General features: G+C 41.3%; 1 protein-coding gene across 1 annotated transcript; it reads left to right on the forward strand.

The window, feature by feature from the left end:
* The first annotated feature begins 3,335 nt into the window (after positions 1–3,335).
* LOC138004606 (leukocyte tyrosine kinase receptor-like) lies at positions 3,336–13,660 on the forward strand. The gene is made up of 6 exons (XM_068851157.1): positions 3,336–3,417; positions 5,639–6,000; positions 6,892–7,038; positions 8,517–8,642; positions 11,203–11,721; positions 13,323–13,660. Exons 2-6 carry the CDS (start codon positions 5,682–5,684, stop codon positions 13,658–13,660), a joined length of 1,449 nt encoding a protein of 482 aa, XP_068707258.1. The 5' UTR covers positions 3,336–3,417; positions 5,639–5,681.

The following is a 13,660-nucleotide window of genomic DNA, read 5'->3' on the forward strand; positions in this document are numbered from 1 at the left end:
AAGTTTCGGGACTTTTGAGAAACCCTAACCTTAACCCTAAGCAACAAACAACATTCCCAACTGGCCCGAGGCAAAGCAGTCGGCTATTTACGAGTGCAGCGGAGACGGTGAACGAGGAATTACCAGGCTCAAATTCAACCAGTTGGCAATTGCAAAATGGGTCTTGAACCCGAGATCTCAAAGAAAGCGCCCTAACCAAAACCCTCTTTTACTCTCGTTCATCACTTGCTCATCTTTTTGGAATAAAATTCAGCATATTGTATACGAATATGTCGGTGGAGCCTTTCGAACCTCACCACTGCTAAGGCAAGTAAAGTTCTGAAAATGACACCTGCTAAGAGAGATCGCTGTAATCAATAAAAGACATCTGTTTTAACGAGGAACATGAATAGTTTATTTACAAGCGAGTGAGTGCAGGCTAAATTATAAGAGTATCTTACACAGCGAAAAGCGAGGTAGGTAATCGTATAGAACAAAACAACTGTTAAGATTAAATACACGAGAGAAATTACTGAATCCGGAATTACGGACGCTGGAATTTGTATCGAAGAGGTTCAGTACTAAGCCAAGGTTAGTAATCGTAACACTAAATTTTCCAACCTTTCCTTGGAAGAGTGGGCGGCACTTAAAAATCTTAGTAAACGCAATGACATAGTAGTCAAAGGCGGCGCGGTAGTTGTTTGGCGGTCCGACCTTTACCAAAAAGAAGCTTTACAGGAACTTTCTGACACCTCGTTTTACGCCAAAATCCAGAAAGATCTCACTTCCAAAAATTAAAAACTTGTCAAAGACACCATTCAGAATCTCATAGTTAATCAAGAATTACCGGACACTGCCACAACTTCCCTAGAACTTCGTGCATTTACTTCTTGCCTAAAATTCACAAACCTAACAACCCAGGTCGCCCTATCGTTTCTGCCTGTAGTTGCCCCACCGAACTCATTTCTAGCTACTTAGACAGGATTATGACGCCTATCGTCAAATCTTTGCCATCATCACACACTCACTAATATTTTCCGCGATTTCAATTTCTCCGGCCAAGACAAACTTTTTTTCACCATGGACATTGTATCTCTGTACACAGTCATTCCCAATAGCGAAGCACTTAAACACTTTTTCGATCAACGCACTGTCAAAGAACCAAGCTCGGAAACCAACATTTGACTTGTTGTGTTAATTGTTAATTTCACTTTACAGTGTCCCCAATTAGTGCTCCAGCGTTAAATCTACTAGACACTTAAATAAAGTTCCTTTCCTTTTCCTTTTTCCTTTTAACGCTCCTCCGCCTTGCCGAACTAGTTTTAAGGCTTAATTAACTCTTTTTCATTCGCCGGCAACTATGACAAACAAATTAATGGTGTAGCGATGGGCACAAGAATGGGACCTAGCTATGCCAATCTTTTTGTAGGATGTGTTGAACACCAATTTTTTAATCAGTGCAACGGCCCAAAACCTGAACTGTACGGCCGCTACATCAACGACTGCATCGGCGCTATTTCATGCAGCAGAGAAGAACTCGATCAATTTATAACCTCCGTCAATTCTTTTCATCCGGCTCTTAAATATACCTGGGAAATTTCGGAAACTTCATTGGCTTTCCTAGATATCAAAGTTTCTATTAGTGGCAACGTGCTATGTACTAGTGTGCACTACAAACCTACATCATCGTCACATCCATCATATGTCAAGAACTCCATTCCTTATTCTCAATTTCTTAGACTTCGACGTCTATGTAGTGATGACTCCAATTTTTCCAGCAAATCAGAGGAGATGTGCCAGTTCTTCGAAAAACGTGGTTATCCTGTCTCTCTGGTCAAAGCGGGGCATCATCGCGCCCAACAATTTGATCGACAGTCATCACTACAAACGTCACAAAAAGATAAGAATGACAGAATTCCATTCACCCTCACTTTCCATCCTCGTAATCACGCAGTCAAAAGTATCCTTCTTAATAATTTTAAATTACTCCAAAATGATCCCGAGACTGGTAGAATCTTTTCGCAACCTCCACTTATTTCATTCAAACGCGACAAAACCGTAGGCAACTTTTCAGTTAGAAGCGCGCTAAAACTTAACGAGCAACCCGGTACTTTCAAATGTGCGCACTCACGATGCAAAGCTTGTCTTTTCATTGTTAACACTAGCAAAATATCGGGACCTAAGCGATCTCTTAAGATCACCGATCGTTTCACATGTACCTCCGCAAATGTCATTTATTGCATAACGTACAGGTTATGCAATAAATTATACATTGGCGAGACAGGTAGAGGACTAGGTGACCGATTCCGCGAACACCTTCGCGATGTTGAGAAGAATGACAAGGATGCATCTAAGCCAGTCGCTCGACATTTTAATCTCCCTAACCACTCCAAAAAACACATGGCTATCTGCGGCCTTTCCCTACATCTAGGTACGACCGAAAGCGGCAAGAATCTGGAACAAAAATTCATCTTCCAAATCGGCACCCTTAATCCTCACGGTATTAACGAACGCTTTTCATTTAACTAATATATTCCTATTTTTCACGTTGCCATGTTACCACCAATAGCGTTGCTCCTACTCTACTATAAAAACTACACGTAACCCATAATTCCTCGATTCGCTCTGATGAAGGTCTAACGCTCGAAACGTCAGCTTTTAGAATCTCTGTACGGTGGCCAATTTACATTATCAATTCCGTTGATAAAACCAAATTTTTGTATACTACTTCCCCACCGACGCAGCACTACAGTTTTTTTAGAAACTACCCCCTTCATTCAAGGTTAGTAAGGCCGACCGCTTTTTGTCTGTGTTTACAGTTGTTCGAACGATCCATAGTTTTGAGTTTCAAAAAAACAGAGATGAGAGGAAAGGTAATGGCTTAGTGAAACATTTAACTAATTAGATCCCCGGCTGCACGTTCAAACATTGTTAGAAGAACACGTCCCAACATTGTTATAAGAACGCCTCTAACAATGTTGGATACGCAAATAACATTATATTGTTTGAAACACGTCAGTTTAGTCTTCGCAATACAACATTGTTGAAAGGGCGGCTACACGCTTCAACATTTGTTGTATGTTGGAGAAAATGTTTGATCGAAATCAAAACATTCGTCCAACAAAAAATGTTGGAAACACGTCATCAAACATGCATGCTACACGTTCCAACAATTGTTTTATAACAATGTTTGAACGTGTAGTCGGGGCTTTAGTCCCTAATTTTGCCATGACGACACAAAACTCGTCGGCACTGCCGAAGATAGAGCTAGAGCTAACGTCGGCTAGCCTATTTTACTTTGGTCCGCTGGATTGGAGGCACAATTTGAAGGTTATCATTTCCAAAATTCGCATTACAGGCACTGGAAAATTGATCCATTTGGTCAACATTTACGAAAGCAGAGTTTGAGGAAATAGAAGATCTTGAGTGCATCACCTGGTAAGAGAGGAATTGTATTAAACATGTACATTTTCAATTGTCAAAAACTGGCCCATGCACAGACGGAAACCTGCCGACAACGCGGCCGAAAGATACACCGGTCTTCATCCTGAGGAAGACCGGTGTATCCGGTCGAAATATAGGTGAAGGATACAAAACGTATTGTTTTACTCTTCATTTGCGTTGCTTTCTTACATATACATATACATATACATATACATATACATATACATATACATATACATATACATATACAATCAAATGAAACCATGTTGTCTCTCATCACTGCGAGACAACATGGTTTCATTTGATTTCATACCCGCAGTGCAATATATGATGTATTTCATATATATCTTTCACTCATAATTACTTATCACGGGAAGTTGTGAACTCAGAAGTGACCAGCTCCCAACGTCAGTGGCTTCATAGCTCAGTTGGTTAGAGCATCGCACCGGTATCGCGAGGTCGCGGGTTCAAATCCCGTTGAAGTCCTGAAAATTTTTCATACCCGCAGTGCAATATATGATGTATTTCATATATATCTTTCACATATACATATACATATACATATATATAGGGTTACAGATAAATATTATTTACAGTTCTTCTCTTTTGTTTATACCTTTGGGTTCAAGTGTTTGGCCCCTGTCCATTAGAAACGCTTCTCGGGCTTTGCGTATGGTGTCACGAGATGAGTTCCAATGGGATAAGTTCCATGTCGTGAGGTGTGTGGTTATTGCTGGTGAAATGTTCAGAAACAGTTGTTTGTCTTGAAGAAGAAGTGGGTCTGTCAACAGGACGTCGGTGTTCGTTGAAACGTTCTTTAAGTCTCCGTTTTGTCTGTTCTATGTATTGTTTGTTGCATCGTCTACAGTGTGTCATGTAAATAAGATTTTTTGAGTTACAGTCAATGTAGTGTGGAATTTGCCTTGTCTCTTTTGGTGAAAAACGCTGCGGTAAATCACTTAAAACAAGAAGGGTATCCAGCCGTCACAACTTGAACCGCAGAGAGTGGAATCTCGACCGCAAGGCCATGTCACGTGTAACCACCCGCAGTTCGCAATTCTTGGCTTGCACTCACGTGATTAGGCGGCCATGTTGGTGTACAAAACAAAAGCAAAATGTCGTTCCGAAAAGACTTTTGCACTCTTCTCTACTTTCTCAAAGCCCAAAATACACTTCTTTTAACCCCTAAAAATTTGCATCGGCATTGTTTTCGATTTCTCTTGGGACATGAAGATGTCCCAAGAGAAATCGAAAACAATGCCGATGCAAATTTTGGGACATGAAGATGTCCCAAGAGAAATCGAAACAATGATTATGGAGAAAAACTTTTTGGGGGGGTGTGGGGGGTGGTGTATTACGGGTTTTGAGGAAGTAGAGAATTGTTCAGTACACCAACATGGCGGACATGACGTCAGGTGCAAGCTAAGATTGCTAGTCGATGCTTTCAGTACATTATTATATCTCAGATAGTACGCGCGCTGTAATTGGCTAAATTAGCGGGCCGTATTCTACAGTACGGCCCGCTGTACAGCCTGCTAAATTTAAAATTTCGATAAAACATCATCTAGCGAGTTTTTCATGCCATTTCTGTTGCATAAACTTGTACTGAAAACTGTTTGAATCTTGCAAGCAACTATTTCAAACTTAACATCCAAGAAGATTTAGTTTTTGGAATTTTGGCACGGCAATCTTTGTGGCAGTCGAACCTTCCGCTTGACTTTGACTAGTTTCCTTGCCCGCGCGCCGGATTAACCTCAGATACATAATAAATATCTCACTAACCTCCTTTTCTCGGTCCGTACCGTAAGTTACGGATCCTCGTTTTTTCCCGTTTATTTATGGCCCGCGCGCTTCGCGCTTGGGCCATAAATCAACGGGAAAAAACTCGGTCCGTAACTTACAGTACGGACCTCGAACTCGGTTAGTAAGAGATATATATATATAGCCGCTGTTACACGTTGAAACTTTTAGCTGAGACTTGTGTGCAACGGTGTTGCGAAACAAGTTTCACGGAAAGTAGATCCGCTTTCTACTTCTGCAACGGTGGCAGCGATAGCAGTGGTGATAAAACAGGAGTTTCACCGTGTAACACCACTTCCTGAAACTGGTCTCGAGAATCACTTTCATCTTTCGTCTACGATAACCCGCACTTCAAATATACATTTGTGTCATGACAGTTTCCATTTTCAAATCGGCATTACGAATTCGTTTTCAGATTTCTCAACACCAACGTTTCAGAGTGCTCGACCCAAAAGGACATGGTACCTCTCTCTGTGTTGGCGACTTTAGTTGCCTTTTGTCAAATTATCACTGTGGCAGAGACTCAGACGTGCCCTGCGACTGGATCGGAGGAGTCCATCTTGGGCTGGATGTTGCAGAAACACATCTACAGAACCATGCGCGCCAATATCGGAATACCATGTGCGTTAGTCTGCCGCGAAGATGTTCGATGCCAAAGCCTAAACTTTGTGATGTCTCTGCGCATGTGTGAGTTCAGTAATCGTACCAAAGAAGCCAGACCAGAGGATTTTGTCCCTGATCCAGACCGATATTATTTCAGACGAGACATAAACAGAGGTGAATGGGATACATGTTTTACTAAGGAGCACCCTAGGCTGACACTCTTTCTGATAAAGCCTTGTCTAGACGAGAAATTTTTTATGTGACACATACAATTGATGGTGTTGAAAGCACAAAAATAAAAGCTGACAATTCGCAGTTAAGTGCGTCAGCAATGCCTTTATGAAAGCAGCAAGGCGAGGTTGCCTGGTCGTTCTCCACTAAGAGGCAGCAATTTGCCACATTTTATGGGACGAGTCGTCTACACGAGCAATTTTTCGTATTTGCCAATTTTCATTTGTCACATAAAAGCTAAAACACGCCAGCTTTTCAGCAAATACATTTGTCACATAAAAATTGGCCAAATTTCCTCGTCTACACGAGCAGTCGGACGATCGGACTTTACTTAATTATGATATGACTCCTGGGATCAAACCATTTACGGCAAATAAAAATGGTCACATTAAAAATTGCTCGTGTAGACGGGCCATACAACACTGTGCAAATGTGGAACGGTGTCATGTTTCATGTGCTGGAAAACAACTGATTCACGCCGTTCAAGTAATGGCAACTCGTTGAGCGAAAAAAAAAATGCATGGGAAACTATCCATTCGTGTTCTTTCCCTCAAAAGTTCGAAGCCGAAAGCGAAGCTGAAGTTGACGCCGGAGTCGCCGAATTTGAGCTACTAGTCAATCTCTGTGACAAAGCTTAAATAAGCCAGTTTCGTAGTCTAACGGTTGGGTTGGATCGAACATGAAACGGACGCTAATGCAGGGGAATCTTTTCACATGCAAATTATTTCCCCCGCATTAGCCTCCATTTCATGCTAGATCCAATCTAACCGCGAGAATACGAAACTGGTCGATTAAAGTTAGAGAACTAACGATCCCTGTATCTTTCAATTCCAGTCCCCCTGGGTTCTATCCCTGAACTGGCAGCCGTGTCCTGCCAAGAAATAAAAGCGAGCGAAGGTCAAGTTGTCAGCGCCAAGTACTGGCTGTCGACTATAAAACCGGGTACGGCGGTACTCACGTATTGCGACATGAAAACTGGAGGTGGGTTCTGTTGCACTTACCACGAGCTTTTCTTCTGTTCTCTTCCCTTCTTCCATATCCGCCCCGCTCTTGTTCTCGTCATAAGAATTTTGCTTTTCCTTCCTGTTCCATTTTGTTATCCTCGTTTCTATGCTTATTATCACCATTCGCATTCTGCCTCGATGTGGTGCTTTATCGGGTTCAAAATTCAAAGGTGTCAATTTTATCTGAACTCTTGATTTCCCCCATATAAATTGGTCAGTAGTCCGAATTTGGTATTTATGAACATCTCGCACCAAAGATGAAACATCCATCAAACTTTTGAATGAATCGAAACTCTAGTAATCTAGACAAACAAATTTGGAAGCAAAATTGGTTAATTGATGTTTCAAGAATTGCCATGTTACGGCCAAGAGATTAGAGAGATTTAGCATACGTTTGCATGAAACGGCAAACGTCGGCTTGCCGTTTCACGTTTCACGTAAAACGGAATGAGGCTTGTGACTTAAGCTTCACGTGACCCAAGGCAACTCTGAATGGCCTCTGTAAACCTGAGTATTTTGATACTGACAAAAACGAAAACAAAAACAAAAATTCGGGAGTCTTTGTAAACATTGCTGGTAGAAAAAGACGCTATATAAAATGATAATCCTTACCAGTCACATTTTGCGAGTTTCGATGAAGCTGCTTTGTCAGTAAACACAGAGAGAACGTGAGTTCCCGAAGAAAATTGCGAGGAGTCAGTTATGAACGATCTATATTTTTCCTTGTTTGACTTATCGGAAAATGGTTTTGGGGTTCCTCTTTCACAAACAACTTGTTTTGTAGAAGAAAAACGAGGAGAAATTTCCGCGCATTCAGCAAACGCGAAAATACTTTCTTTCACGTGGAAACGGCAAGCAGCAACCGGCAAACATGACAAACGGCGGGAAAATCATGGTTCCATTCATGCCAGGAGAATTCCATTTCTTTTACTAATAGTGTTATAACAACAGTGCCACTGTGAAGTACAGGAAATCATGTTGTTTCATAAGAGTTCAGTGTTGGAAAAGATGAAAAGATTATTCACAATTCGGAATTATCGTCACTCACAACGACATCATCGATCATCAGGAGCTCATTACCCGGAGCTTCCATCTGTATTGTACCCTGTCCCGTGTCTTTCTAATTTTAGAACTCCTATACCGATATTTGAAATACCTTCGTGTTTCGGGTGTGCTTCATGTGAAGTAATCAGTGGATGACCATAGGCCTCTTACGATTGGTTATTGTGAAAACACCCAAGAACACCCTCCTGGGAGGTGCTTCTAAAAATAAAGAGGTAAGGGACAGAGTTGTCTCAGAGGGTTAATATGGAAGATGGAGGCTCCGGGAAATGGGTTCCTGTCATCAACGATCATCATCAATTGTCATAATCAGATACAATAGTACCACTTATCTTCCACAATTTGAATCCTTCTTCTTCTTCTGACTAAAAATGACTTTGTCTTTTGTTGTAGACGTTGATGAATGTACCGCGGTTTCGCCGCCCATTTGTCACGCTAATGCCTCATGTACCAATACTCTTGGCTCTTACACCTGTACTTGCAAGCCAGGATACATTGGAGACGGGAAAACATGCAGAGGTGACAAAGAACATTAGTTGCAGCTTATCCCCTTTTAAAGTGACGTCCTAAATCTTGGCTCCAAAGGCGCGACAACTGATAATCCTAAAAGTCAGATTTTGTTGTATGGAAACCAGGTGCAGCGTACCCATTTCATGCTTGCTATCTATTTCAAACATCTCGCCCCTAAATTCATTCTGCCATGGATATCGATAATTCTGATAGGTGTGACAATCGATCGCTTACCTTAAACAATATGTTTTTACGAAAAAGAAAAGTATGGCGGAAAATCAGATGCACCATGTTTTCTAACACCACTAAAAAGTATAGCCACTTCATGGTGCAACTGGGTGTAGTTGCAATTTTGCACAGAGACGAGGTTTGAGAAAGCGCCTAACGGTGGATATTACATAACGAAAATCGAATGTGCTAAATCACTTTTTACAAACATTCTATGGAAAAATTCACCACCTCAGGAGGAAATTCCACGTTAAATTTTACGCGAAAAACCGATATCGCACGAATCGAGAAGCGATGAGGCCATTCAATTTACCTTTTGTCGAATGTTACAGTATTATAAATGCGCGCCAAAAAAAGCCATTTCAAAGAGCTGCCTCGACTGTCAAGAGTCAAGAAAATTTTCTTCCTCACTTCCGCCAGATTTTTGAATTGTAAAAAGAAAATAATGTTTTGAAAACATAGTTGTTTCCAATTTTTGTCTCCGTTGCTATGTAACGCCACCCGTTGCTACGGTGCAATATCGGTCAGCCTCGTTTTAAAGTTGCAATTCCAAACTGAATACCTTGTCTCGATAGCGAATCAGATGGCGAAAATTCCCGTAGCAATGCGATTTTGTTTCAGTTTGAGATTAACCGGTGGTAAGACTTATACAATACCTGAGATCACCCCAGAAAATTTGCTAATATAATAGCAAGGGGACGGGTTATGAAGGTATAAGTGCTCATGTGCTCAAGCTTATCACGCCACCACTCACTGAATTGTTCACAAGGTTTCTTAAGTTGTCAATCTCTACCGTTACGTTTCCTGACAGATAGAAATGTCTCAGATGACATCTCTACTCAAAGGAGGATCGCTTACTAAGACAAACACTCATCGACCAATGGGGGTCGACCATGATAACAAGTTTATAACTTCAAACAATTTCTACCTCTTATTGTCATTGTGATTGCCATTGTCATGGTCAAGATCACTGTCATATTCATCGTCATCAGGTTGTCAATAATGACTTTATTATACACAGAATTCAAAAAGGTTGCCACTTATTTACATTGAAGCTGTGTACTAAATAGTTATAAAAACAAATAAATAAATAAATAAATAAATAAATAAATTCAATAATTCGATAAGCATAAAGCTAAAATATATACAACTAAAATCACGCATAATCATTTCTCAAACCAATAGTTTGAAGTAAAACTCCTCATCGAATCTGAATTCTTCACATGATCAGGTAAATCATTAAAAAGTTAAGCGGCTGCATAAGAAAATGATCTACTTCCTGATTTAGACGAAATCCTATTCAAATGAATATTACTACGTCAATGGTACTGTCACAGCCATCTCTCAATGTCGTTGTCAGTCATTGACATCGTTATTGTCATGATCAATGTCGTTGTCATCACCACTGTCACTGCCATGGTCAGTGATGTTGCCACTACCATTGCCCATTGTGATCGTCACAGTCATAGCCATTGCCATTGCCCACGCGATTGAGATGAGCGTTGTCGATGTGATTGCCATTGTTACTTCAATAATCAATGCCACTGCCATTGTTAATGGTACTCGCACTGCCATTTCTCTCTGTCGGAATCAGTCATTGCCGTAGCCCCTGTCAATGCCATTGTTATTGTCATGAGCAATGTCATTGTCGCTGTCCCAGTGAAACAGTCATTGTCATTGCCACTGACAATGCCATTTTCATCACCGTTGTTAATGTGATTCCCATTGTTACTGTCATGATCAATGTCATTGTCATTGTCACAGTCATTGCCATTGACAATGCCATTACCATTGTGATTACCGTTGTCAATGTGATTCCCATTGTTACTGTCATGATCAATGTCATTGTCATTGTCACAGTCATTGCCATTGACAATGCCATCATCATTGTGATTACCGTTGTCAATGTGATTCCCACTGTTACTGTCATGATCAATGCCATTGTCAGTGTCATTGTCACAGTCATTGCCATTAACAATGCCATTATCATTGTGATTACCGTTGTCAATGTGATTCCCATTGTTACTATCATGATCAATGCCATTGTCATTGTCATTGTCATTGTCATTGTCACAGTCATTGCCATTAACAATGCCATTATCATTGTGATTACCGTTGTCAATGTGATTCCCATTGTTATTAGCATGATCCATGTCATTGTCATTGTCACAGTCACAGTCATTATCAACGTTCATTGCCATTGTTATTGCTGTTTTCACCGTCACAAATGGATGGTAAAACATTTGCCTTAAGTTCCATGGGTATCAACTTGAGTCCCCAGGAGGAAGAGGGGTTACTTGGCGGTGGTTCGTTGAATAATTAGTTTGGTTCTATTATGCAGCATATGGAGCTTTGTTCACAACTCTTGGTGCAAGTGGTAGACTGGGTCCAACTTCACTTGGCAGTTATTACAGAGGCAAAGACCATGAAGGTCAAGTTACAGTGGTCAGCGGTATACAGCGGTGGACAGTTCCGTACACTGGTGACTACCGAATTGACGCAATTGGAGCTGCCGGGGGGTACGATATACGGCCCAATAGTCAACAGTATCGGGGAAGAGGCGCCAGGATGACAGGAACGTTTAGCTTAATAAAAGGAGAAACCATTCAGATACTCGTCGGTCAAGAAGGTGGTATTAACTACCACGCTTCGACCTCAGGTGGAGGTGGAGGTACGTTTGTAGTCAGAGGAACAAACACACCTTTGATAGTAGCTGGAGGGGGAGGGGGTGTCCAACGTGTGGATTCAAGGCATTCAGAATGTGATGCAAATACAGCAACAACTGGGAAAACTGGGTTCCAGTCTTTGTCAGGAGGAAGTGATGGACACGGTGCCCAGGCTTCAGACGGAAGCGCTATGGGTAAGAGAATATAAGGCTATACACTTTAAGGTTTTTTTGCCACAGTAGACGTGTATGAAAATATCAGTTCCAGAGTAGATACCTCTGAAATGACGATCATCGACAATTCCTCATTTTCTCTGGATTGACTGTTATCGTCACTTTAGATAGACTTGTGGTAGCAGATGAAAAGAAAAAAGTTAAAGTAGAACAAGTAAGTCTAGTGCTTGATTTTAAAATGGTTAGCTTTCTCTTGAGGTTTGGTAACCGATATTTTCTCCTGTTTAAACTTGTTTCTTAGCGGGTGATAATACACGTTTACAGCAGCATTCGGATGAAAAAAAAACTAACATATTTAAAAAAATAATGTTCTGGCAGTTGGCGATGTGATAGTCTAACATTCCCTGGTTCGGGTCCTGCAAGTTCAGGCATTTGGGTTCGGATTTTAAAAATAGATATTCATTTCCCATAATCCCTATCAAGCCCTAAGCATCCTAAATTGACGATAATAGTCAATTTAGAGATTAGAAATTGTCGATAATTGTCATTTTGGAAGTAGAGGATGGGTCGCTACTGAGTGCATTTTTTTTGGACTCGCCCCAGTCCTCTGTTGGTCTCGTTATCCAAGATGTCGTCCGATATTTCTCCCGACTCCGGTCTCGATTCTTACCAAAATACGCCTGCTTTGCAGGCTATGATTTTACATATGCGTTTAACTTTACAGGAGCAATAAAGTATTCAAACGAAAAAAATATAGGGCGTCAGTGGTACTAGATAGTTCTGTAAATTCCTTGGGAAAATTCAGCAAGTGTTCGTTAATTTTCAAATAAAATTGTGCAGAAATTTGCTACATTAAGTAACTTGTAAACTATACTATGCAACCTCTGCCTCCAAGAAAAGCGTTTTTTTATAATTTCTAAAAAGATATTTTCCCTCTGAGCAAATTCACGCTAAAAAGTGGAGTAAACAAACAGGGAAAAATGTACCTCAATTGAGATCGACCTTGGGTCTCTAGATAGCTCTCTTTCAAGGGGTAGGGGGCGGAGTGGAGGCCATAACCCCTCTTTCGTCCACTACCCCCACCCCCTCGAGAGAACTTGCTTGCAGGCTAGTATCCCTTGCAGCCGTTTTTAGTGTCAGTCGTCACGCAACGCAGCTGGGAGGGTCAGACTACCAGCAGGAACGAGGGCGAGATATTATAAAACGCGTGCAGAAAAAATCAGTAAATATAAATTTATACGATTGAATTTTATACGATTGTATACTGGTTCCAGCGATTTGATTGTAATTTTATTGAACACATCCCTTTTTTTAAATTTGAAACCCTTTTTCGTAGCCTGCGAAGCTGGCAGGATGTTTTACCGCGGGATTATTTAAAGACGCGCGAGTAAATTAATGGTTGCTCTTAGGCCACGAGTGGCATAGTGATGAGTAGTTTTGAAATCCCACAGCCGCTCGCATTTGAGGCCAAAATAAAACATTTACTTGCACGTGTTTAAATAATCCCGGGATAAAATATTCCACCAGCTACTCAGTCTACTTTATCGGGAAACTAGCTTCCAGAGAAAAACATCATAGATAGACTCTATGAGATCTCGGTATAATTTCAATGTATCATGTAGGTGGTGGCGGTGGCGGATTTTATTCCAGTGGAAGAAGTTCGACAAATTTTAACGGTACATCTGGAAATGGCGGAGAAGGTGGCAGAGGATTTCTTCAGGGAGGAGTGGGTGGACGAGCCCTATACCACAATGCCATTGGAGGATTTGGAGGAGGTGCTGGGGCATACGGAAGGGGACGGGGTGGTGGAGGTGGTGGAGGTTACTCAGGGGGAGGTAGCGGGAAGGCAAGAGTCAACTCCTGTGGGGGAGGGGGAGGATCTTACAACGCGGGCAAAAATAAACATCATCAGTCTGGCTACAATCTTGGGCATGGTCAAGTAACTATAACATTTACCTGA

Source organism: Montipora foliosa, chromosome 5, assembly GCF_036669935.1.
Source record: "Montipora foliosa isolate CH-2021 chromosome 5, ASM3666993v2, whole genome shotgun sequence".
In the NCBI taxonomy this organism is placed as follows: Eukaryota; Metazoa; Cnidaria; class Anthozoa; order Scleractinia; family Acroporidae; genus Montipora; species Montipora foliosa.

What these genes read in the sequence shown, in the direction of transcription:
- LOC138004606 (XM_068851157.1), top strand. Translation starts at nt 5,682, where the DNA reads ATGGTACCTCTCTCTGTGTTGGCGACTTTAGTTGCCTTTTGTCAAATT. An exon ending in TTGCGACATGAAAACTGGAG is followed by an intron (nt 7,039 to 8,516) that starts GTGGGTTCTGTT and finishes CTTTTGTTGTAG; the next exon opens with ACGTTGATGAATGTACCGCG. An exon ending in TTCAGACGGAAGCGCTATGG is followed by an intron (nt 11,722 to 13,322) that starts GTAAGAGAATAT and finishes TGTATCATGTAG; the next exon opens with GTGGTGGCGGTGGCGGATTT.